At 34.5% G+C, this 27,542-nt stretch overlaps 1 protein-coding gene across 9 annotated transcripts; it reads right to left on the reverse strand.

The window, feature by feature from the left end:
• Nucleotides 1-9,617: 9,617 nt before the first annotated feature.
• Nucleotides 9,618-27,320, reverse strand: LOC110616600 (serine/arginine-rich splicing factor SC35-like). 9 transcript variants are annotated; one of them, XR_006351055.1, is made up of 10 exons: nucleotides 27,159-27,320; nucleotides 17,678-17,756; nucleotides 12,095-12,174; nucleotides 11,948-12,014; nucleotides 11,677-11,748; nucleotides 10,927-11,133; nucleotides 10,603-10,789; nucleotides 10,405-10,509; nucleotides 9,964-10,048; nucleotides 9,618-9,818 (listed from the first exon to the last, which is right to left on the reverse strand). XR_006351055.1 is itself a non-coding variant. In XM_021759026.2 (8 exons), exons 1-7 carry the CDS (start codon nucleotides 27,232-27,234, stop codon nucleotides 10,618-10,620), a joined length of 753 nt encoding a protein of 250 aa, XP_021614718.1. In that variant the 5' UTR covers nucleotides 27,235-27,320; the 3' UTR covers nucleotides 10,194-10,509; nucleotides 10,603-10,617. The 9 variants fall into 9 exon arrangements, 1 of the variants encoding a protein (XP_021614718.1); XR_002488224.2 differs by having other exon boundaries at nucleotides 9,618-9,835; XR_002488225.2 differs by having other exon boundaries at nucleotides 9,618-9,860.
• Nucleotides 27,321-27,542: the final 222 nt, after the last annotated feature.

Below are 27,542 nucleotides of genomic sequence, written 5' to 3' on the forward strand. Positions count from 1 at the left end.
CACCTCTATGCCTCTTTTTGAGATGATATACCCTAGAAACTTCCTAGCCTTTACTCCGAATGTACGCTTTTCAGGGTTCAGCTTCATACCCGCCTTGTTTAGGACGTCAAAGACTTTCCAGATGTCTTCTGGATGGTCCTCTAATGATCGGTTCTTCACCATCATGTCGTCTATATATATTTGGACAGTTGTTCCCATTATGTCCTTAAAGTCCTTGATACCAGCCCTTGGTATGTTGCTCCCACATTTTTTAAACCAAAAGGCATCACCTTGTAGCAGTGCACTCCTTCGTCTATTATGAATGTAGTCTTCTCTACGTCTTTGGTGTCCATCATAATTTGGTGATATCCTGAAATGGCATTAAGGAAAGAAACCATTGTGTGACCTTAGGTCGAGTCTACTAATCTGTCAATGGATGATAATGGGTAATGATCTTTCAGACATACTTTATTTAGGTCAGTAAAATTCACGCACATTCTCCACTTTCTATTATCTTTCTTTACCAAAACCGCATTGGCTAGTCGTGTGGGATACTAGACTTCCTTTATCAATCCTGCACTCAGAAGCTTATCAACCTTTTTCTTGATCACATGTTGCCTCTCTAGTGCAAACTTTATTTTCTTTTGTTCGACTGGTTTGACAGTTTTGTCAACAAAGAGCTTATGGGTGATGAGAGTCGGGTCCACACCTGTTATATCTTTTGGAGACCAAGCGAAAGTGGTTACTTGACTTTTTAGCAATTCTACTAGACGAGTCTTTATTTCACTGATTAATGCAGTGTCGAACCGTAACTTTTGCTCCTTATCTATTTGGACCTCCTCTACCGATTCTGCTAATTCTGGCTTTACATGAGATTTCAGCTTCTCCAGCAAGTTGATGGGTATAGTTGATTTCCTGAGATTTTTTGCTGGATATTCGTAACCTTCTTTAGCCAACCTCAGATTGCCTCGGACCACTGCTATTCCCCTTGGAGCTGGAAACTTAAGACACATAGCACCCATGTTAATAATGATATCGTGGTTGTTTAGGATTGGACGGTCAAGTATCACATTGTATACAAATGAGATATCTACCACCGCGAACTCTGCATACAATTTTCACATATAATTTTTGTCACCTAGCACCAAGGAAAGGTTGATGGTACCTAGCACTACCACAGTCTTATCTCCTAATCCTACTAAAGGATAGGAAACTCTGATGAGACTGCTTTTATCTAAGCCTAATTTGTTAAAATATTTAAGATGAGAAGGTTAACAAAACTACCTGTATCCACCTGTCCCCGCCTTACCTCGTACCACTTCAAGAGGATCTTAATGACCAGCAAGTCATTCTGAAAGAATCCAATCGCTTTGTCAGCAAGACCAAACCCTACCTCTTGCTTGGTTCATGGTTCTTGATTGACAGATAAAATGTCTTCCGCTATACATTTATTTCTTCTTTGCCCTTATCAGGTCCTCCCGTAATGACATGTACACTTTCAGCCATTTCAAGAAATAGAGAGGAAAGATTCCTTTTTTAGAGAGAAAAGGATCGGAAGACTGGTTGTAATTCAAATGAACATAAAGAATTCAATGGAGTTTTCCGACAACAGAACCAATGGTTATTGTAGAGATTAGATTAATGACATGGTCGAAATGGAACTAAGCTGTGACTGGCTAGACCTGCAAGAAAAAGAAGGTGAGGTGGTGGTGGATGCCCAAGGCAGCCACTCCGATGCTCAAGTCAATATATTGAGAAAAACAAAAGAGAGAAAGAGCAATGAACTGTTTAAAGTTTTTGTGTGTGAGAATAGTATACATTTGCCTTTGTAATTTCTTCCCTTTTATACCGTAAGAAAATAGAGATAAATATGACATTTTTTTATAAACTAGCAGTGATGTGGCCGACTGCTTGGTAATTGATATCGCTAGCTAATAATTGAAAATTCTCGTAATTATAGGCGTAATGGGGATATGATGGAATGTTCCTACTTAACGGTAACATGGTATCGAAACTCGTCCTATCGAGGAAATAATGAGTTTTTAATAATAAACTTAATGTTTAAGGTATCTGGATTTTCCTTTTCTCGGATTGAACTGTATTTCTCACTTATCAGATTTTTATTACGTATCCATTCTCATGATGACAGCTAATGAACGATTGTTATGTAACATCACTGTTGTTATTATTATTAGGTATTTTATTTTTTATCCAAATAAAATTAAAAAATATTTATTTCAAAAGAGTTTTGTTTACTTTATATCTAATTTTTATAATTCTCTAATTATTGTAAAGGAAAAATTAATATAATTGTCAAAATAGGATATTATTGAATGTAATATACACAAAAATATTTATTTCAAAATATTATTTTATTAATCAAATAAAATTTAAGTACTATATTATAATTTAAATATTAACTTTTTAAATTTAATTTAGTCGTTAATTTTAAAATTTTGACTTTATTGATAAAAATAAATTTTATGCTATAAATGTATTTTTCATAAATAGTTGAATTTATTTTGTTCAATAGTCTCAAAGAATATATTTAATTATTATTATTATTATTATTATTATTATGGAAAAAAATTAAAAATATATTATTTGATTTTGCACATTACAAAGAATGACTTTATTTCTGAACAATGACTTTCACTCATTATAGAGAGAAGTTCAATCTAAAATGGAGGGTGACATTTTTTATTTCAAAATACGTTGAATTAAATTTTTGTATTATTATTTAAGGGTCAAATAAGGTTAATTCAAAATTTTAGACCAATTAAATTCTTTTACTTTTATTAGGAGCCAAATAAGTCATAACATAATATAATATTTTAAAAATATAAGTCATAAAAAGAAATTTTAAGTAATTCGTCAATAGCTTTTAAATTATGTTTTAAAAATATATAAATTCTTTACTTTTTTCGACCACAATTCCATATAAAACCATAATAAATTTATACTCAATATTTATATAAATTTATTGCAGATAGAAATTTTTTATGAAAAAAAATTAAAAATGTAAAAACTTTGATTTACTTTGTAGTTAAAAGTGAATTATTACGGTCCAATATTGAATAAATTTTTAATTTGTTTTGGGTGTTTATTAAAAATATTATATATGTGATAATATTTATTTAAATATAATAGTTATCATTTTATTTATATGCTTTTACTTATTATATTTACTAATATGATAATTTAATTTCAATTGAAGATATTACAAATTGACATATTTTAATATAATTTTCATACGTATTTTAACAAAGGAAGTCTAAAGAAATAAGAGAAAAATTATTTAGTTGAGGAAATTAATTAGTTAATTTTTATATTTTTAAAAATATATTAAATAATTTTTTTTAAAATGAGAATTAGAAATTAAAAGAGTAGAATTTGAGATTTTTCAGATTTAATCAGATGCACTAATCATCCGCCTAATTTTAAAAATCTAACTAAAATATTTTTTCATTTTAGTACCGCACTAAATGTCTATGCAAAATTAATAATAATGGTGCTAAAATTTAAGGAAATAAACTTTTAGTTAAATTTTTAAAATTATAAAAATTAATTAATGAATTTTTAAAAATATATAAATTAATTAATTAATTTCATTATAGTATAGGAATTAAATAATAGTATTTTTTTAAATATAATTTATTTTTTTACATTTTATTGCGTGGATAAGTAAAATCTTTTGAGATATAAATATAATTTGATATGGTGTGATTTATGAAGCAAGAAATAATTTAATTTAATTTAATTTTCGCCCACCTAAAATGATATGGTGTGATTTATGAAGCAAGAAATAATCCTAATAGTCAAAATACAAGTGATACAAAGACTTGGCTTCTCACATGTGGCTCTCAATCCTTTTTGTGATTTTGCCTCGCTGGATCAAGTTATTGCTAAGAAGTTTGTCCAAAGGATTTCTTCATATCCAGCAAAAACGCCTTTTTATCTCTCTCTCTCTCTCTCTTCTTCTTCTCCTTTTTTTTTTTTTTTGGTTTAATAACAATTTTATTTCTAAATTTTTATTTATAATAAGTTGATTTTATTTTTTAAAATTTTTTCTAAAATTTTATTTTATCAGACATTTTAATTTATTTTTTTAAAAAAATTAATATTTAATCTCCATAATATAAAAAAACTAACTCTTTTAATTTTTTAAAAAAATATATTAAAACGTTTTCATGTTTAAAAATTTATTAATTTTAATCGTTAAATATTTTACAATTTAATTTTATAATTTAAAAAAATTATTAATTAATTTCTTAGTATTAAAGACAGACATTTTAAAATTCTTTTACAACAGTAAACCATTAAAATTTGTCAAAAAAAGTTAATTAGTAGAATTTTAAAAATATTAAAAATATTTAATTATTTTTTAAAATTAAAAATTAATTAGTAAATTTTTTTAGTAGTAATTTTTTTAAATATAATTTAGAAAATAGTTCGGCAAGATCCCATTTCAAACGTTTTAAACATATTTAATTTTAAGCACATTATAGTGTTGCCCATAATTTCAATATGATTGTAAAAGCTAAAGTATGAATAATTTTAGCATTTAAAAAATTGAAGGGTACATAACTAAAAAAAAAAAAAACTTACCAGTACTTCCCTTGGTTATATTTATTTTCAAATATTTAATATACCAATGTAATTATGTAAAATTTTATACAAAACTCTATTTGTTTTACGAAAAATATTTTTTATATTTTTTGATATTTGATACATTTAAAATATTTAATTAAAAAATAAATTATTTTAAAAAAAATAAAAAATAAATTATTTTAAAAAAAATAACTTTCCTAAAACGAAATTCATTTTTCACCTCGCGATGTTTTTATTAAGACCTTTATATATATATATATATTAATAAATTTTATTTTTTAAATTAAAATTAAATAATAAAAAATAAATTATCTTATTAAAAAATATTTTTAACTAAAATATTTTTCAGAAAATATTTCCTAAATATAAATTATTTCCACGAGTTTTAATATATTTATGTAAAAAATAAAATTGAAACAATTACATTCGGTGCACCTCCTGAAAACAAAAATTCAAAGTAAGCTCCTCAAACTTTTGTTTTGACAAGGTACTCTTTCTAAGCTAATTTTTCAGAATTTTTTTTTATAATATTTTCGTGCAATATACATTTTCTAAGGATCAAATCCCTTCAAAAATTTCAGGACTATAATTTTTTTAAAATAAATAAATTAAAGAATAGAAAATTAAATTAGATTTGTTTGAAATTTAATCCACTATAATCTTGTTGTCTACTTTTCCACTGCCCATAAAATTAAGGGATGTTGAATTTCCTTGTAATTTCTTACAACTGTACTCTCATTACGTTTTCCAACCTAAGATGATAATTAATCTTTTAAAATAATAACATTTTTTTATTATTATTTTCCTAGTATCATGTTAAGGCTTTGAATTAAATAGTATTTTTTTATTTTTTTAAGAGTAAACTATAATTTAGTCCCTCTGATTTAATGAAATGTACCCTTTTGTTCCTCTGTTTTAAAAAACCTTCAATTTAGTTACTATGATTTTTAAAAATTATGCCATTGGTCCCTCCCGTTAGATTTTCAGTTAAATCACCGTTAATTTTAATTAAAAATATTAAAATATCCATTCTCTCTCCATCTCTTAATCTATTTACCATATATATTATCAATTTTTATATTTTTATCCTTTAATTTTATAATTATATTATTAATTTATATATTTATTTTTCATGTATAAACACTTTTTTTAATTATTAAATATTTTAATAAATTATTATTATTATTATTTTCATATGTTTGTATATATATTTATATAATTATTTTTTCCATTTAATATTATTCACTTAATTTTATAAATTAAAATTTTTATATAATTTAAATATAAATTAATATAATTCTATTGATAAAATTTAAGTATAATATATATATATATATAATTATATAATTTAAATTAATTATACTTATATTAATATATTTATTTTATATAATATTTTATATTTATATTATATGTATAATATTTTTATATAATAAAATAATTTAATATAAATTATATATTTAAATAAAAATAAATAATGAAATGATAACATGAATAATCAGGATAATATTTTAATAAATTTTATATAAAAATATTTATTGATACTAATAATAAAATTATATAAATTTAATTAAAATTATATAATTTAAAAAGAACTGTATAATTTAAAAAGAAACTCTTTTTCAATTATATAAACCGTTTATATATATTTCAATTAATTTTTTATTTAATATAAATATTTAAATAAATAATTATTAAATTTAATATTATATTATTAATTTTATATTAAATATATTTTAAATAAATAATTAAAAATTTATAATTAATATTTAAATAATAAATATTATTTTAAGATATAAATAAATAAATATTTAAATATTAAAATTTAAATAATAAAAAAATAAAATATTTAAATATTAAAATTTAAATAATAAAAAATTTTAATTTATTGTTGATAACACAACCCAAAACTTTTAAAAAAATCACCATTCAAGATTAATCGATCAATATCTCCTATCTCACATTAGAAATTAAAATTTCATTTTTATTATATTTTTAAATTAAAATTTTAATTACAATAAATTTTAATTAAATTATATTTAATTTTACTAAATTTTAAATTTTTCAAAATCAAACTCAAATCAAACTCAAACTCAGTTATAACATTTAATTTTTTAATCGAACTCAAATTCAATATTAGTCCTCGAAATAAATTTGAATTTTACAAAAACTCGATTAAGCTAAATTTCATTAGACTCCTAATTCTACTTTGATCATGTTGCGCCACCAGCAATTAAACCTCCAAAACCACCTTTTTTTTTTTTTTTCTTTTTCAATCTAGCTTTTAACCTCCCATTATCGGTATTACCTTAAATTTTAAAAGATCTCTCTGTCCAAACATACTGCACTTGTAACAGTTATATTTGAAACCAAACCAACTTAAGAAATTGAAATCTATAAGTACTAAAAGGAACCCAAGTACAAAGATATGTGTATACATAAATAGCTAAAAATCCAAATCTCCCGCTAAACCATGCAATGAGGGCAAATACTAAGGGCAAATTAAATCAAATCAAACAAAAGACTTCGAGCAATTATTTCTCTTAACATGCCCACACAACATTCCCAATCCCACACAAGGCAGAAACCAGAAAATCCCAAATGATAAGATAAAATAAAATAAGATGTTTAGATTACAAATTATTACAAAGAATAGGGTTGTAAACGGGTAGGGTAGTACCCAAACCCGAATCCGATTATATATACAATTCTCGAACCCGTCCCAAATCCATTTAATATTTTAATTTTACTATCTGAACCCATTCCAAACCCGTTTAACAATACCCGCACAATACCCGAACCTGATTTTTTTAATTCAATTCAATTCAATGATAAAAACTAACAAACAAACTATCTAACAGTTGCACAACCCAGCAAACCAGCAGTAGGGCAAATAATGATTTATAATCAAATAATCAGATTAATTGTCCATAAATTCTAAAAATCAACAGTATTACATTAATCAAATAGCAAATAATTAGATTTTTTAACATATCCAAATAATCAGACTAATAGTCCATAAATTTTAAAATTCTTTAAGAACATGCACATAAAAGATCTTGAAACCTGAAGAGAGTTCCAATCAAAGCAGATGTCGCCGATTGAGGAGAAGAAGGATTGTCTCTAGCGTCAATGAAGTGCGGGGGAGAGAAGCGTAAATCGAAAAGAGTAGATTTCACCCGACTGGGGAGAGAGAAGGAGATATCGCCGATGCCAACCGGGGAGGGAAGAGTTGTCTTCAACTGAAAAGTCGGAGATGTCACCACTGGAGAGGGAGAAAGGAGACGTCGCCGGTGACGACTAGGCTGCCGGCAGTCGTCAGTGAAATGGGGGAGAGGCATGACTGAGAACTATGGGAAGGGAAGCGAGGGAGAGAGACGCAGACGAAGAGAGGAAAGCATAGTAAAATGAAAAAATGAATTGGGGATTAAGGTTAGTTTTGTTAGTATAGTTAATTGGGTTCGGATAACGGTATCTGATCACCTAATCCCGAACCCTACCCGAATCCGAGACGGGTAAAATTTTTCAAATCCGAATCCATCCAAATCCATTTTGTAAAAACCCAAATCCGTTCTAATAGGGTTTGGGCGGATTGGGTACCCGTGAAAACCCGCCGGCCTGCAATCCCTAGTGAAGAACTAAGAAGCAAATAGCATATACACCCAATCCTCATGATTTTAGTTGTTCATGCAACAGCACTCCAATCCTCCACGGAATTAACAACTAAATAGAAAAGGACCTAAAGAAAATTTCAACTGATAAATTTAATTAGACCCTAACCCTTGAACTGATCCACTTGTTCCAATCCAACCCCTAATTAAGGTACATTCCCCCGTAATTATGATAATTAATTAGTAATTTATATCCTATAATTAAGCTAATTAATTAGAGATACATGTCACTAATTGCTTAGCATCTCTCTAATTATGTAGGGATATATAAAATATATATATATATACACACTAACTCATTAGGTTAGAAAAAATATAAAATCTACATAATTGAATATTTCAATATTGAAAAGCTTATTTATTTATATATAAATAATTAAATATGCCTATAATTAATTAGGAATATATATCCTTTTGAATATATACATATATAAACACGTATATGGATGTATACAAATATGATGCCTCACTTCAAAAAAGCACTCATTTAAGGCCATACAGTACTTATAGCTTTACTGCTGCCTCTCGCTAAATAACAATGGATATGGCATATTTTTGTAAAAACTCAATTCACCAAAATAAAAAACAAAAACAAAAAAAGAAATATCATAAATTTCAATATAAAATATGAGAATGAAGAAACTCGTGAACCATGACAAAAAAATGCCACCATAACAAGACCTGCAACATAAATGACATGGGGGAACCAAAACATGCAAACACAATCAACATTAAGGAACATCCTACACTACATTCCATACAAAAACAAATATCAAAATAAAAATTTTCCTTCGGGGCTGGGTCGCAGTCAACACTTAGCCAATTGCTATTTTCCCAGAATTATTCCCTTTGCCTAATGCAATGGGATAGAAAAATGGCAAAGGCATTTTACATTCTATCGCCATAGAACTTGGTTTCTAAAATAAAGCATAATACAAGCACACCATTAGTCACATGCTGCTAACCACACCAGAAAGTAGTAGCAACATCAAATATTGCATAGGCAAAGCACAATCATTTGATCACAGGCATTATAAACAACTTCAACGACTTTTAAAGCAAAATTTCAAGGACAACTCATATTAGACAAGCTTACAAGTCAAAGCAGGTCTTTTGCAATTGACCCCAAGCCAGCAACACAGCTAGGCAGCCATCATCAATATCCCAACTGCTAGTATAATTATCAACCTGATCCCATCAAGAAGGGCAGAAACAGCCCGCTAAAAGTGGTTATTTGTTAGTACTTGCATAAGTTACAAACGAACCCATGAATATCATACAACAGAACAGGTATCAGCAACCACTTCACAGCTACAATCACAGACTCGTATCATATGACACTCGCTACATTAAGCAACATAAGAAACTTCACATGCTGGGATTAAACATGATAAAAATTTATTTAATGTCCCAAACAAATAATCAAACAGAAACATGTTACCATGTCCAACTCAGAGCAGCATATTATGTTTGATTTTAGTGTCGGTACTACTGAGTAACAGATCCACTTCATGTGCAGCATCAGCTATAGGTAAAACTCGTTCATCTTGTGTCCACTTTCTAAACCATCACAGCAACTACAAACCCAAATCAGTACCAACTCTTCAAAGTTAAAAAAAAAAATTGCCAAAATGAAAATCACAACAACATCAGACTTCTGAATGACAAAGTGTTTCAGAAACCACAGACAGACTTCATTTCTTACCAATCACCAGATAATTTTGAGTAATCACAATCACGATCATCCATCTACATTTTACAACAGCATCAACAGCCACAACATCAACATTCTGGACATCAGCCCCCATAGTTATCTTTCAGGAAACAGCAATAAAATCCAATAAATGATTTATGGTAAGTCAAGACTCCCATGAAATGAACCACATGCAAGCAATGACGACACAGTTTGAAAACAGGAATCAAAAAAATTAAGAATTGAAGGGGAAAAAAGAGAAAGAAGCAAGAGAAAAGACAATTATGTAGCTTACAACTCAAGATATTTCATGAATAGTAAAACAGAAACCTAAAAACTACAAGTTCCATACATACCAAACTGACCAGGTAACATGCATAAAGTTGAACACAGGAATATTTAAGCACCGACACATGCCCAACCCTATCAAAACTAGCTCATAAAGTTTCTGACCAGAATACGCATGATGATCGTCAGTCCTCAACATCTGTAACATGGCCATATGAAATGCACTAGTCATGCCCCATAAACTTTCCCATGCCAGCCGCAAGTTCATCACTGCACAAAAAAAAAAAAAAGGTGTTATATAACGCAAGTTATCAACAAGAGTACAATAAACGATAATAGGAGTTGAAACTTTAAACAACTCACATCAACATCCGAATTTCATGGGGAAGGGCTACGAGAAGCAGAAGGTCGACCACTAGGAGAGACACTTCGTGGAGATGGAGACCGACCACCACGGCTGTGTCTATCAGGGCTTTCACCTTTAGAAGGAGAATTCTTGCGGGGAGAAGAACTCCTTCGAGGACTTCTGCTTTGTCTAACAGGGGAAGCACTGATATATAAATCGACACCATTAGACAATGATAATGATTAGGAGGATAATCATAAAAAATAAAAGAAATAATAATGCAAGGGGAAAAATGAACTCCTTAAATCCACAATGATGCACTGATTAGCAAAGTTGTAAACCTATCCACTGATCGACTGGTACTCCTACATTCATCATCATAACGTCCTCTACCCCGGCCTCTAGAGTAATCAGGACTGGCACTGCGACTCCTGCTCCGTCGATGATAGTCTCTGTCCCTTCCACGATAGTTTTCATGCTCATACCTGTCCAAACTCCTGCTGCGACTTCTCCTCCTATAGTCTCTATCGCTGTAGTCATCTCGGTACCTGAAAATTTGAAACGAACAGCACCAAGAAACCATACGCTAATTTAGTAACACATCAGCCTATAGATATAAGCTTCAAAGATCACAAACAAAGATATACCAAGGCAAATCATCTCCAGCCTCAAGTTTTAGCACCATCAACCTTTGTCAATATAGATACATTAACTGATAGAAGGATAATATATGTTTGCTCTCAACAAAGGGGCATAAACAACCAAATCTCATGATGAGCAGTAAACAATTGCAGATGGCCCTCCAGAACAATTTAAATTAGTGATCTCACCAACAGCGTGGCATTCTTGTTAGCTTAAAGCAGCAAAACACATGTACTTCAAACTTGAATGAACAGTGAATGATAACAAATTATGCAGTCCATGTGACCTAGGTGAGAAATATCATTAATGCCCTAAACAGAGAAAGAGGAGAACAGTTGTTTCAGAGATTCAGACAACTTGTTCCATCAAGTTATCACATCCAAACTCACCCTCAGGCCACATCCAAGGTCAAAAGCCAAAAGCAACAAAGGAAACATAGGAATGTATACCTTCTTCGAGGACTGCGACTCTGAGACCTGTATCTTGACCTTGGAACAGGTTCGATGATCCTTCCTTTATGACTGATAACAATAACAATGATTGATTCGGCAATCCAGACCAAAAACCAACATCATTATTATATAATATAAGTGAACACATTGTATTGTGCACCACAAAAAAAGTGAAATTAGTCTTATAGAAGATCAAGCAAGTGTATCTGTGACAGAAAATTGGTAGTATAATAAGAGAAGAAATTATTACCAATAAGTTGAAACTCACATCCTCTCAGCATTGGGCCCATATTTTGCAAACTGAACTGTTATCTCAAGCCCATCAACAACTCTTCCTGAGAAGAGAAAAATTGGGTGAATAAGATGCGAATGCAAAGACATATATCAGAAAGAAGGGAAAAAATAACAGGTATACCATCTAGCCTATCCACTGCCTTCTGTGCCTCATCTGCATATTTGTAGCGCACAAATGCAAAGCCACGAGAATCACCAGTCCTAAACAACAAAATCATAGTTAGAACGAATACAGTAAGAGAAGGGAGAGGAACAGCAGCAGAAACAACAGCAACACTACATGATATAACATATAATATTAAAGAAAAAAATTGTTGCTGTAGCGTCTATAGAAAATTTATGATATTGAGAATTCTATGTATTTGTATTTCTGTATAGAATACATTTATATAGTATACACCAGTGGTTGAGTTTGATACAGATTATATGAATAACAAATATTATCTCAACCAACTATAAACCTTATCATAACTCTAAATCTTATCACAACTCTAACCTTATCATGACTCTAAACCTTATCACAACTCTAACCCTTATCACTAACTAAATACAAGATAAGTATACAGCTATAACTCAAGTTACAAATAGATAAAACTGTTATAGTTAGTCTTTATCTTTAATACGCCCCCGCAAGATTGAGGCGCCATCGGAGACTCCAATCTTGGTTCTAAAGTAACAAAACTGAGTTCTTCCCAAAGCCTTTGTAAGCACATCAGCAACTTGATCTTTTGAACTTATGTGAAGAACCCTTAACTGTCCAGCATTAATTTTCTCGCGAACAAAATGGTAATCCAGTGCAAGATGCTTCATCCTAGTATGATAGATTGGATTGGCGCAGAAGTAAGTCGCACCAAGATTATCACAATGAAGGACTGGTGGTTGTGATATTGGTACTCCCAAATCTTGTAATAAACTTTGAACCCAAAATACCTCTGCTGCAGCATTGGCTAAGGCTTTGTACTCAGCCTCTGTAGAAGATCGGGAGACAGTCTTTTGGCGACTAGATTTCCAGGATATAATATTAGAACCAAGATATAGAACATAAGCTGTTGTAGACCGCCCATTATCAAGGACACCACCCCAATCAGAATCAGAGAAGGCAGACAGAGTATGAGTGGAATTTCGATTGAGAAATAAGCCATAATGTATGGTTCCTTTAAGATATCGCAAAACACGTTTCAGTGCTTGAAGATGAGTTTGCGTCGGTGCATGCATAAATTGTGACAGCCGATTCACTGCAAAAGAAACATCAGGACGCGTAATTGCCAAATATTGAAGAGATCCAACAATTTGGCGATATACGGTGGAATCAGTCGAACTAGAACCATCATTTAAGATGAGCTTGTCTCCTGTAGACATAGGAGTATTCACCTCTTTAGCTCCAGCCATATCAAATCGGTCTAACAAATCAGCAATATGTCGATGTTGCGAAAGAAATAATCCTGCAGTTGTAGAAATCACTTCAACCCCCAAAAAATGATTTAATATTCCCAAATCTTTGACAGAGAACTGAGCAGATAGCTTCTGTACACAGGTATGCAGAAAATGATTGTTATTACCTGTAAGTACAATATCGTCAACATATACTAGAAAATATGCAATAATCCCATTGGAGGAAAAAATAAACAAGGACGCATCAGCATTTGATTTGCGAAAACCAAGTTTGAGCAAAAAAGAAGTAAGTTCAAGATACCAAGCTCGTGGAGCCTGTTTCAAACCATAAAGAGACTTCTTCAGTTTGCAAACATAATCAGGAAACTCAGGTTGCACATATCCTGGAGGTTGCTGCATGTAGACATCTTCATAAAGTGTGCCATGTAAAAAGGCATTATTTACATCCAATTGCCTTAACTGCCATCCTTTAGAAATTGCAAGAGTAAGAACTACCCGAATTGTAACCGGTTTTGTAACCGGACTAAATGTCTCAAAATAATCACGCCCAGGTTCCTGAAGAAATCCTTTGGCAACCAAACGTGCCTTGTACTTATCAATAGTACCATCCGGTTTACGCTTAATCTGAAACACCCATTTGCAACTAATAAGATGATGTTTGTCTCTCGGAACCAGCTCCCAAGTTTTATTTTTCAAAAGAGCATTGTACTCTGAATCCATCGCCTGCCGCCAAAGTGAACTGGCCAGAGCTTGTTTCACTGTTCTTGGCTCGAGTGTATCCGGTAAAGGATATTTAGTTGTAAGATTAACAAAAGAAGAATTAAAATACTTTGAGTTAGGCTTCCTTTGTCGCTGCTGCCGTTGTACAGGAGCTGGAACTGAGTCTTGTGAAACAATCGGTAGTGGCAAATCTAAATCAGTAGTAGAAGATTCAGTCATCAAAGGGTCAACTTGTTGAGTCTCAGTACTAATTAATGGCATGGTAGATTGATCAGATTCTGCTGATAATGCTGTAATAGATTCGGAACCAGTACTTGAAACCAACAAATCAGAATCACTTGGAATAGAAATTGCCAATGGAACCGAAGCAACTGCAGTTGGTGCAACAGGTGATGGATTTGGTTGTTGTGCCGAACCTGTACAAGAAGCATCTCGAAAATAATCTGTAAATTGATGAGAACTAGTGCAAGTTTCAGATGGAAAAATATGCTCAACAAATTGAACATGACGAGACAAATACAAACGATTAGCCTTTGGATCGTAACATTTGTATGCAGATTGAGTTGGAGAATATCCAAGAAAAATACAAGGCAATGAACGACACTGAAGTTTAGAATTATTATATGGCCTTAGCCATGGAAAACAAAGGCAACCAAAAGATTTCAATCTCTTAAAACTATGAGGCATACCAAACAATCTAGAGAAAGGTGTTTGAAACGAAATAGCGGACGAAGGCAACCGATTGAGCAAATAAACAGCAGCCTGAAAAGCATGAGACCAATAATTAGAAGGTAAAGACGAAAATTGTAACATAGCAAGACCTGTTTCAACTATTGAGCGATGACGACGTTCAGCAGTACCATTATGCTCTGGCGTATGTGGAGGTGTTGTATAATGTGAAATACCACAAGACAAAAAATGATTCTTAAGCTTTTGATACTCCCCACCATTATCAGTGAACACAGAAACAATTCTAGTGTGAAAATAATTTTCAACCAATTTCTGAAAGTGGATAAACAAATCATGAGTATCAGATTTCTGCTTCATGGGATATAGCCAAACATACTTAGAATAGTGATCAATAAATGTAACGTAATATGCATAGCCATCAATAGATTTTTGTGTAGGACCCCAAACATCGGAATAAACAAGTTGCAAAGGCTTATTACTAACAAGAGAATTCTCAGAAAACGGTAATTTATGACTCTTGCTCATAGAGCAGGAAGTACAATGAAAACTAGAAACATATTTAGACATAGACTGAAGACCAATATTTCGAAGTACTAACAAAAGGACTTTATTGTTGGGATGACCAAGCTTGTGATGCCATTCAGAAAGCAAAGACAGACACCGAGTAGTAACATTCAGTTGAGAATGTTGAGAATTAACTCTGGAAAAACTTGCACAATAGATATCATCAATGTTCTCTCCCCGTAGTAGAGACGCCCCCGTGTACAGATCCTTCACAACAAAATAAGATGGAAAAAATTCCACAGAAACATGATTAGTGCGACACAATTTAGCAATTGAGACCAAATTCTTGCGCAGATTAGGCACGCATAACACATTAGGCAATGATAAATTCTTAGAGTAAGTAGGAATTTGCACAAAACCAGTATGTGATACAGCAAGCGTTTTACCATCACCAAGTTGTACTTCCTCAGGACCTCCATAGTCAGAATAGCTTTGCAAAGAAGCTGGATTCGACACAACATGATGAGAAGCTCCGCTATCAAACAACCATTGTTGTGGAGAAGAAGCAGCCATAGAAGAAGTAACATTAACTGCAGGTATCGGTGCTGAAGAATGCGAGGTATCAGTCTTCAAAGACATATTATTCTCCTTAAGAAAGCGAGCCAATTTGCGACATTCAGCAGTAGTATGCCCAGTATATTCACAAAATTGACATACCACATCAGGTCGATAAGAACCTCGACCTCGACCACCAGAGTAAGAACCACGACCACCACGTCGATTTCCAGAATAATTGGAGTTTTGTGGAGATCGATTATAATTGCCATTCTGATTGTGTGAACGCCCTCCAGAACGTTGAGTGTAATTGACAGTAGCAATCACTTGTGACGTAGCTGAAACAGTTGTGGAATCTTTTTCTTGTAGGGATCGTTCATGATCAGTAAGTTTTTCAAAGAGATCAGAAAAGGTTATTGGGGTTTCACGAACTTTTAACGCAGCAACTATGGGACTGTAATCATCTCCCAATCGCGTGATAATATAAACAATTAAATCATCATCACTCACCGGATTCTGGGTAAGAGCAAGCTCATCTGCAATAGCCCTCATCTCATTGAGAAAAATAGCAATCGGTTTGGTTCCCTTAGAGTTCTGCGCTAATTTAGTTTTTAAGGACAGAATTCTAGAACGAGAAACATTAGCAAAACTCTGGTGAAGCCGATCCCATGCTTCTTTGGCAGTATTGGCTGAAGAAATCAAGGGTTGAATAGTATCGGAACAACTTCCTAAAAGAGCACTGATCAAAATTTGATCTTGTCGAAACCATAAGGCGAAAGCTGGGTTGGCTGTTTTGTCTTTTTCAGAAAGAAATTGTGATGGTGCAACCCGTGAACCATCAATAAAATCAAGTAAATCAAGACCAATTAAGGTTGATTGGATCTGTTTTCTCCAAACAGGAAAATTCTCCGGAGTAAGTTTAATTGGAAAATGCGTTGGAGCATTTAATTGAACGACGGTATTGGATGACGAAGCCATTAATTAAAAGAAAATTGGATCAGAAAACTCGTGAGAGCAGATTGCGGCTCTGATACCATATAGAAGATTTATGATATTGAGAATTCTATGTATTTGTATTTCTGTATAGAATACATTTATATAGTATACACCAGTGGTTGAGTTTGATACAGATTATATGAATAACAAATATTATCTCAACCAACTATAAACCTTATCATAACTCTAAATCTTATCACAACTCTAACCTTATCATGACTCTAAACCTTATCACAACTCTAACCCTTATCACTAACTAAATACAAGATAAGTATACAGCTATAACTCAAGTTACAAATAGATAAAACTGTTATAGTTAGTCTTTATCTTTAATAGCGTCAAGATAAAGAGTTTAACCATTTGTTTAAAGAAGGTCAAGGATTAAGCTAGACGCATATCTAACAAAATTAGTCATCCATCTTTTAATGTCAATAGCAAAAGAAGAAAAGAAGGTTAACATTCTGCATTCTCACTCTGTTTACTCGCAGCTAGTAACTTTTAACTCATGAATCCCAGTATGCCAGTGGAATAATTTTGCCTGTCCAATCATGAAAAGGAAAAGAATACCACATGTGCCCCATATGAAAAACCCAAGAAAAAAAAAAAGAGCACATGCTCAAATTCTCTGTTAAACCATTCAAAAATCAAAACCAAAAGCACAACATCGTAATAACACACAAAACACATACAACTGATTGAACACTACTTGTTCCACTTGATAGCATTGAATCAAACATGAAGTGCCAACTGCCAAATTACAAAATTCCAAATTTCACATCGGCTTTAAACATGAAGTGACAAGCAAATTTGCAAATAACAAAAATTATAAAGAAAAGTTGGGAAGCACCTTCGATCTTTGGGGATGAAGATGTCAACGACCTTCCCGCACTTGTCAAAAAGCGGAAACAAATCATCCGCAGTAGTACCTAATTGATAGCGGTTGTCGAAGCCGTAAAAAATAAATTTATTAAATAATTAATAATTAATTTGTAGATAGTGGCAATAGTGTCGAATCACATAAATTTGACACTATGAATTTTCCTACTAATGACTTGGACAAGTAAATAATAAGAAATTAAAAGAAAGGGTTTTGTTTTGATGATTAAAACTAAATAGCAAGAGAAAACAATAATTTAAATAGATGAGAATTTCAATAGGAGAAGAATTCTAGTTGAAGAATGAATCTATTTCAGTTTGTTTAGAATTGATCATTGATTTTTTCGATACTCCTATTTATTTCAATAAATTAGTTTAGGATGTGGAAGACGCTTCTCACAATCCAAATTTCTCCTTAGTTCTAGTTTGATTAGGAAACATTCGCTAATCAAACACTAGTTAACAAGTTGCCAAGGAACGTCCTTGGGGCTTTTAGCATCGAACAACTGTTAATTGCATTAAGACTTAGAGAAACCTAATTCTAACCTTGTCAACCGCGTGGTCAAGTTTAGATTATGCAACTTGATTAAATGTGTGTTTAAATAATCTAAGCAATTACGGACCTGAATTATTCAAACAATTGTTACTCAAGCAATTAAAAGCAATAGGCCTAAATTGATTCCAAAAGCAAAGCAACAATTATAGAAAGATCAAATTGCATAAATATTGAAAATAAATAGAAGTTTAACAATGGAGATTTAAATCTCCCAATTCATCACAAATCTGAATTTTCCAACTTCAACTAGAAAAGAAAAGTGTTTAGCCACTCATGGTGGACAAAATCACAAAAGAAAAGAAGAAGAAAAGAAGGAGACAAGCTGCTGTATTTTTCTGCAGAATTGCTGAAGATGAGATGATGTGATTGCTGTCCATTTTATAGGTGGAAAGTTCCAATTCAATTAGGGCTTGGAAATCCCAATTTGATTTGGTTTTTATAGTCTTTGATTCTCCTTTTATCTTTGAATTTCATTGTGAGTAGAATTTCTTGGGTGAAAGACTCTCTTGAAGCTCTTAGAATTGAGTTGGAACTAGTCTTGAAGAGCTTGAGGCATGGTAGGAATTTACTACTTTTGAATCTGTAATTTTCCTCTCTTCCCGCAATTCTGTCTACCTCTGCTTCATTTTGATTTGGGCAGTGATTTGCCCAAATCGCCTGCCCCAATCACTTCTTGTGAGTCTGTCCCAGTTTTCTGCTTCAGTTTGATTTGGGCAGTGATTTGGCCAAATCACTTTGACCCAATCACTTTTCCAGCTTTTTCTTCAACTTTCCATTTTCTTCCTTTTCTGTAAAAATATGATAAAAACTATAAATTAAGCTGGACAATGTGTAATTAAATAGTAATAAAGATAATAAAAATGTGGTTAAATTATGTTTGATCAAATACCCCCACACCTAGCTTTTTGCTTGTCCTCAAGCAACAAATAACTTAGTAAATCAAGCTCATTTTTCTTTTTGAGCCTAAGTACCACTTAATTAGCCCCCCCTAGACTCCTAGATTGAAGCAACACAGTGTAGACTACATGCACTAAGGTTGTTCTCTCTTTACCATGTTTCCCTTCACCTACCATGGCCAAGAGAAAGGTTTTTGGTTCAATCATGCTTATTCTCTTTGTATAAGCTCAATGCAACCTCTAAGAGTGATTTGCCCTTCTTTTTAATTACACTTTTTATTCAGCAGCACTTATTTATTCTTGCCTGAAAAAATCACTAACCTTTTTACGCGAAGGTGCATATTGGTGATACCCACCCCCGGTTACTCAGTTAGTCACTTGTTCAAGTGGCTACTAGCTCTGTTCATAGCTTATTTGGCCATTGGAACAGGTTTATGATATGTGCTTTGTGCTGGTTTTTCTTTTTCCTTTCTTTTCATGACAGTTTGGGCAAATCACCTCATAGGGAGTTACACTAACTTTTTATTTGCATGTATTTATTGTAATACCCGGCTAGATTCCGGCATCGGAATCCCTACCTTCCGGCGGAATCTCCGTTGGAATATGGAATTCTGAAGATGCCAGAGGCTTCTAGAGGGGTAAAATGTGTTTTCTAAAAATATTTTCAAATGATTTTAAGGGTTTTAATTGAAAGAAAATTGAGTTTTGAAGAGAAAAGACCAAGGGGGCTTTTGCCAGGTTCGGCCGCCGAAAGTGAAGTTCGGCCGCCGAACATGGAAAGGCTTCGGGAGCGCCTTTGGCCTCCGAAAGTCTTGTTTGAACGAGCCAAGGTTCGGCCGCCGAAAGTCAAGTTCGGCCGCCGAACTTGCATGAGTTTAGGGGGCACGTTAGGCCGCCGAAGGTCTTCGACCAGGCCACCTATAAAGGGCCCTCAGATCGGAAATGGGCGAGTTTTCTCCCCATTCCCGAGCTCAGGTGAGTTTTTGTCCTCCCTTGGCCGTTTTCATGTTTTTCTTCATCTCCTTCATGTTTTCATGAGTTCCATGGTTGTTTTGAAGAGTTTTAACGCTTTGATCGAAGTTTTGGGAGCTTGGAGCTTTTGGAGCTTGGATTCTCCACACCTCCGAGTTAGAGATCACACAACCCTCGATCTTCAAGAGGTAAGTGTAGATCTTTGCTTCCCTAGTGTTTTTATGAAGTTTTATGAAGGTTTTGATGGTTGAGTATGGGTAGATATGCATGTTAGGATTTATGTGGGTTTTATGCCCAATGTGTGTTATGTGATGCTCATGTATGTTTGTATGATGCTATGTTGGAGGTCTAAGCTTGAGGGAGAGTGTATGCATGATGGGAAGAGAGTATGTGAGGATTTGAGTTGTTTTGATGGTTTTGGCCTATGTGGATCATAAACTATCTAGGTATGTTTTGATGTTGTTTTTGGAGTTTAATCTAGTTGTTAAGCTCCTTTATGCATGGTTAAGTGTTTATGCCTGTTTTGGTTAAGTTGGGTGTTTGTTTTGGGGTGTTTGGAAGGTTTGGGAGGCTTGAATGCATGTGAAGCTGAGTTCTGCCCTTCTGGGAAGAACTCAGGTTCGGCCGCCGAAGGTAGTTTTGGCCGCCGAACCTGCCTTTGGATGCATGGTTTGGCCGCCTAACCTTGCCCCCGAAAGCTGAGTTTTGGCTTGAAAGCAGACTTTCGGCCGCCGAAGGAAGGATTCGGCCGCCGAAAGTGCCTGACTTTCGTCTCTGGAGTGGGACTTTCGGCCGCCGAAGGTGCCGCCGAAAGTGCCCGAGTTTCGTCTCTGGAGGGAGGGTTCGGCCGCCGAAGGTGCCGCCGAAAGTGCCCTGTCCAGCCTTTTCTTGGGTGTTTTCCATGCATGTTTCTATGATGTTTTAGGGGTTTTTGGGGGTATGTTTATGAGTTGTTTAGAGTATGTTTGGCACCTCATTCGAGTCCACCTGTGTAGGATCGGACCCGAGAGACCGAGGAGGCCAGTAGTGTTAGATGTGCAGAGCAAGTTCAGCGTCTGCCAGAGGTGAGTAGAACTAACTAAATCTTTTATTTTATAAAATCAAATGCCTAAAGCATGTTCATGCATCATGATTATATGTAATAGGCTGATTGCACTAGTTTCACGAATATGGCGCATTGCATTATTTGATGTTGATTCAGGAGGTTTGGACCAAAGCGACTTCAATAGCCCATTTCTGTCATTGAGTCTTGGGTAAGTCCTTTGAGAGCCGGACAAGTACATATAGGAAAGTCCTTGTGAGCTCTCTGTGGACTCGGTACCCTGTCATGTATGTGAAAGTCCTGTGTGAGCTTCTTTGGGGGAGCCGGGCACCGACAGAGGGATTTTTGAGGTCATGTCCGATCCTTGAGAGTAAAGGATGCTAGCAAAGAAAGGAACTCTCAAAAACAGTCCGTGGGGAATATTTATTTGCATGAACCCCGAGACGGACAAGATACAGTTATGTGATTTCTTTGTGTTATGACGCATTTCATGAGAGCATGTAATTAATGAACTGTTTTCTATGTTTCTACTCACTGGGCTTTTTAGCTCACCCCTCTCCCCTAACCCCAGTGTTGCAGGTTTGAGGTTGATCGGGAAGTCTCAAGAGCAGAGGTTATGCTTTTGTGATAGTTATAGATTAGTACTGTTAGTGTGGACATGATGTAATGTAACTGAGTTATTGAAATGTAAGGTTAATTGGAGTTATATTTATGGATTAGTACTGTGCTTGGCCCTGAGACTTGGTTAGTCCCTGTTTAATACATGATGTATGTTTTGGTTTATTGTTGAGTTATGTTTGAACTAATCTTGTGGCATGTGTTGTTTACCACGTTATGTTATGGATGAGGACCCTAGTGGAGGTCTGATGTTTGTGGTTTGATGCATGCACAGGTTAGGTTCTAGTTTCTTGGATGTAATACCAGTTTGATGTATGTTATGTTGACCCAGCTAGAGTTGTGATGAGGGCTCTAGTAGGGGGTTCCTTTTATGTTTTCAGTTATGTCGCATACAGGTCAGGCTCGGTATTTACATCAGATGTTTCAGTTTTTATGTTAAAGTTTTGTTCATGTATGGGATTTGACCAGGTGATAGGAGGTATGTTTGGCTTGCTACGGGTCCCGGCGGCCTTAAGCCGATCTGGATCCTAGCGCCGGTGGCGGTTCGGGCGGTTACAGAGGGGTATCGGTTTCCGGGCTGTTACATTTATATTTTTATTTCCCTTGACCAATGCAAATTTAGAGATTCAATTCAAGAAAAGAACTTCCAAAGTGAAGGTAGCACACTATAATTGATTCAATTTATGCTTAAATGGGTGGAAAATCAATGGGGTCATGAGATAGGAAGCTCTTTTAACCTTGTTATCTATGTTGAGTAGAGCAAAAGCTAAGTCAAAATTCTGTGTGTGTGTGTGCAAAAAGTGAAAAATGTGTGAAAAAATTTTGGTGTGTGTTTATGGGGCAAAAAGATGCAAAAAGAAATAAAAAGAAAGCAAAAAGATAATGTAAACGAAAAAAATATAAATAACAGTAAATACCCCCACACCTATTCCAAACATTGTCCTCAATGGTTAAACATTTATATAAAAAATTTAAGAAGGAAAGGGAAAGGGACTTCCTGGCCTGGGGGTGATTTGGCCAGTGATTTGGGCAAATCACTCGCCAAATCACTGTCTGTCATGGTGGTGGGGCAGAAAATGGTCCACCAGCAGCTGCAACAAGTGCTCCATATGCTGCATTCTGTCCTTAATTCTGGTGAGATGAGCCTCCACCAAATGGTCTTGAGGTGCCTTTTATGTCCTCCAAGGTCCACCCAATTGCTTCTTTGTGCTTCCTCAACACCTTTAGGAGTTTTTTCTCTTCTTGCTGGCTGAGTTGATTGGATACTATGACTGGAAATGTATTTTCAGCCTCCAAGTAGGTATATTTATGGTGTCCGGGCAGAGTCTTCAGATCCGGGGTGGTTGCTGTCTTCTGGTTTGCTGTCTGCTGTCTGCTGGTTGATTTGGGCAGATCTCCTGTTGATTTGGACAGATCACCCTCTATCATGTCTGTCTGCTCTAGTGATTTGGGCAAGTCGGGGTCTATCTGCACTAGTGATTTGGGCAAATCACTTGCAGAAACTGCCCAAATCACTGTCTGGTCTGTCTTTGTGTTGCTGCTGTCCATCTCTTCATAATTGCACAAATTGGCATTGAGTGAGTCATCTAGATCAAAATCAAAGATTTCTTGGCTTAAGTCATCAATGACATCAAGGCCATAAACAGGAGAAACATCTTTAGGGAATTTCATAGCTTCATAAACATTGAATTTGATAATTTTCCCTTCAAACTCCATGGTCAATGTGTCATCATGCACATCAATTTTTGTTCTTGCTGTGCTCAAGAATGGTCTCCCAAGTAAGATGTCAGAGGTGGTATTGCTCTTGTCTTCCTCCATGTCAATGACATAAAAATCAGCTGGGAAGACTAGTTGGTCCACTTGTACCAACACATCTTCAAGTACTCCCTTGGGATAGACAACGGATCGGTCAGCTAATTGGATCACAATGCTGGTGCCTTTGAGTGTGCCTGCATTCAACAAGTTAAAGATGGAAAGGGGCATGACATTGATTGAAGCCCCAAGGTCACACATGGCCTTCTTTATCCCAACGTTGCCTATTTTGCATGAAACAGCGAACATTCCTCTATCCTTGCATTTGGTGGGAAGTTTCCTTTGAATGACAGCTGAGACATACTCCCCCACACTTACCTTTTCATGTTCAGCAAGTTTCCTCCTATTGGTGCATAGCTCTTTGAGAAACTTGGCATACCTTGGTATTTGTTTCACAGCATCTAATAGGAGAATGTTGATTTCTACCTTGCGGAGTGTCTCAAGTATTTCTTTCTCCTCTTTCTCCTTTTGGGACCTTGCAAATCTCTTTGGGAAGGGAGGAGGTACCTTAAATTTTTTCACTGATTGCTGGTCTGCTTTCTGCCTGTGACTGGATTCTGCCTGGACTATTGATTTGGGCAGATCCTTTTCTGGTGATTTGGGCAGATCACTGCTGGGCAGCTCAGTCTGCCTAGTGATTGGGTCAGTGATTTGGGCAGATCGACTGCCCTGATCACTTTCTGGCAGATTCTCCTCCATAGCCTGTTTATTCAATTTCTCAGCCTTGCTGTCTTGCAGCTCTTTTCCACTCCTCAATGTGATGGCACTAGCATTTTGCCTTGGATTTATCTCAGTTTGGGAAGGTAGCTTTCCTTGTGATTCAAGCTTACTCAAGGATGAAGCCATTTGTCCCACTTTTTGCTTCTTTGCTGGCTGTTCAGGAGCTGTTTGTCCAACTGGTCTGGGCATCCTATTTTCTGCTTGCTGAAGTGATTTGGGCAGGCTGTCCTCTGTCTCAACTGGCTGTTTGGGGGCTGGTGCAGTTTGGGCAAACACAGCAGTGGCTGGTTTTTGGACAGCAGCAAGGGTTGCAAACTGTGCTTTGGCAGATGTTGGTACAGTGATGTATGTTGTTGGTTCAGCAAGTGCAGCAACTTCTGGTTCAGTTGGGGCAATTTCTGAGGTTGCTGATTTTTGGACAGCGGGTGCTGTTTTTGCAGCAGGAGCTGTTTTTGCAGCAAGAGCTTCGGTTGGTGCTGATTTGCGAGCAGCAGTGGTTGAGGCAGTTTGACAGCAGTTGCTGTCTTTATTTTCAGCACTTTGGACAGCAGTAAATTTTGTAATTTCTAGTGTAATTTTAGCAGTTTCAGCAAGTGGACAGTAGTTGCTGTCTCTATCTTCAGCAGCTTGGTCAGTAGCAAAGTCTAAATTTTTTACAGCAGGTGCTGCAATATTTTCAGCAGCTGGTTCAGTTTCAAGTATAGTGGTGATTTGTGCAGCAGACTCAACAGCTCGTTCTGTTTCTTAGAAACTTTTGTCATCGTCCCATAGATCTTGAAGCTCTTCCTCTCTTCTTAATATGTGTGCATTCATTGAGTTGACCGCTTGATCCACTTGCTGTTGGAGAATTTTCCTAGAAATTTCCAATTTCCTCACCATCTCTTCAAGTTCCATATTGGAGTTTTGAGGTGTTGTTTGGGCTTGATAGTTTTGGTAGTAGTTAGCCCTTGCATAGCCATAATTCGGGTGGTCCCTCCAACATGGATTGTGGGTATCAAGGTAGGGATCATGTCTTGGCTGGCTATTGAATCCTCCAAAGGCATGTGCTTGCTGGTAATCCTCATAAAGTGTAGGACATCGATCAGTTGAGTGTCCTACATATGTGCAAATCCCACATGGTCTGATTTGCTGAAGTTGTTGAACTTGTTGAGCTTAACCTATACCATAATTTCTCACAATAGAGGTTAGTTCAAAAATTTGAGAAGAGAGAAAAGACATACTTACCGTAGCCATGCTTGTAAGGTCTTGGCTGTGCGTTCAATTTCTGGATCGTAAAGAAGAACTTCTTTAGGATCAGCCCTGGTCATAAAAGGAAAATACGTTAGTTAGATCAAATCCCCGGCAACGGCGCCAATTTTTTATAGCGGTTGTCGAAGCCGTCAAAAATAAACCTATTAAACAATCAACAATTAACTTGTAGATAGTGGCAATAGGGTCGAACCACAGGGATTTGACACTACGGATTTTCCTACTAATGACTTGGACAAGTAAATAACAAGAAATGAATAGAGGGGGGTTTTGTTTTGATGATTAAAACTAAATAGCAAGAGAAAGCAATAATTTAAATAGATGAGAATTTCAATAGGAGAAGAATTCTAGTTGAAGAATGGATCTATTTCAGTTTGTTTAGAATTGATCATTGATCTTTTCGATACTCCTATTTATTTCAATAAATTAGTTTAGGATGTGGAAGACGCTTCTCACAATACAAATTCCTCCTTAGTTCTAGTTTGATTAGGAAACGTTCGCTAATCAAACACTAGTTAACAAGTTGCCAAGGAACGTCCTTGGGGCTTTTAGCATCGAACAACTGTTAACTGCATTAAGACTTAGAGAAACCTAATTCTAACCTTGCCAACCGCGTGGTCAAGTTTAGATTATGCAACTTGATTAAATGTGTGTTTAAATAATCTAAGCAATTACGGACCTGAATTATTCAAACAATTGTTACTCAAGCAATTAAAAGCAATAGGCCTAAATTGATTCCAAAAGCAAAGCAACAATTATAGAAAGATCAAATTGCATAAATATTGAAAATAAATAGAAGTTTAACAATGGAGATTTAAATCTCCCAATTCATCACAAATCTGAATTTTCCAACTTCAACTAGAAAAGAAAAGTGTTTAGCCACTCATGGTGGACAAAATCACAAAAGAAAAAAAGAAGAAAAGAAGGAGACAAGCTGCTGTATTTTTCTGCAGAATTGCTGAAGATGAGATGATGTGATTGCTGTCCATTTTATAGGTGGAGAGTCCCAATTCAATTAGGGCTTGGAAATCCCAATTTGATTTGGTTTTTGTAGTCTTTGATTCTCCTTTTGTCTTTGAATTTCATTGTGAGTAGAATTTCTTGGGTGAAAGACTCTCTTGAAGCTCTTAGAATTGAGTTGTAACTAGTCTTGAAGAGTTTGAGGCATGGTAGGAATTTACTACTTTTGAATCTGAAATTTTCCTCTCTTCCCGCAATTCCTGTCTGCCTCTGCTGTCATTTTGATTTGGGCAGTGATTTGCCCAAATCGCCTGCCCCAATCACTTCTTGTGAGTCTGTCCCAGTTTTCTGCTTCAGTTTGATTTGGGCAGTGATTTGGCCAAATCGCTTTGACCCAATCACTTTTTCAGTTTTTTCTATACTTTTTCTTCAACTTTTCATTTTCTTACTTTTCTGTAAAAACATGATAAAAATTATAAATTAAACTGAAAAATATGTAATTAAATAGTAATAAAGATAATAAAAATATGGTTAAATTATGTTTCGATCACTGATCAATCATAAAACCAAAATCCATAACCAAAAGCAATCAAAAGGAAAACCAACGAGAGACAAAGAGAGAGCTTACGGAAGGTGATGTTGAGGACGAGGAGAGAGTAGGTGTCAGTGATATCCGGAGGGCCAGACCTGCCGAAATGGGACATTTTTGGTTTCTGGATACATACACAGAGAGAGAGATCGGAAAGTAATTCTAAAAAGAACTTTCTGGAACACTCGTTCCTCGTCCATATACGTTACAACGTATCGTTTCCCAAAAAGAAAGATAAATTTACGCTAAAAGTGTGCAAGTATAACAAAATTCATAATTTAGTCTCTAATTTTTTAATAGTAAATAATTTAAATTTTATTAATAAAATAATTATTATATTATATTATATTTACAGTTAATTAATTATTAATTAAAGAAATAAATTTGAATTAAATCAACTAAATTATAATAAAAAGATTATTT

The sequence above is a fragment of the Manihot esculenta genome, chromosome 6 (genome assembly GCF_001659605.2).
Source record: "Manihot esculenta cultivar AM560-2 chromosome 6, M.esculenta_v8, whole genome shotgun sequence".
Lineage (NCBI taxonomy): Eukaryota > Viridiplantae > Streptophyta > Magnoliopsida > Malpighiales > Euphorbiaceae > Manihot > Manihot esculenta.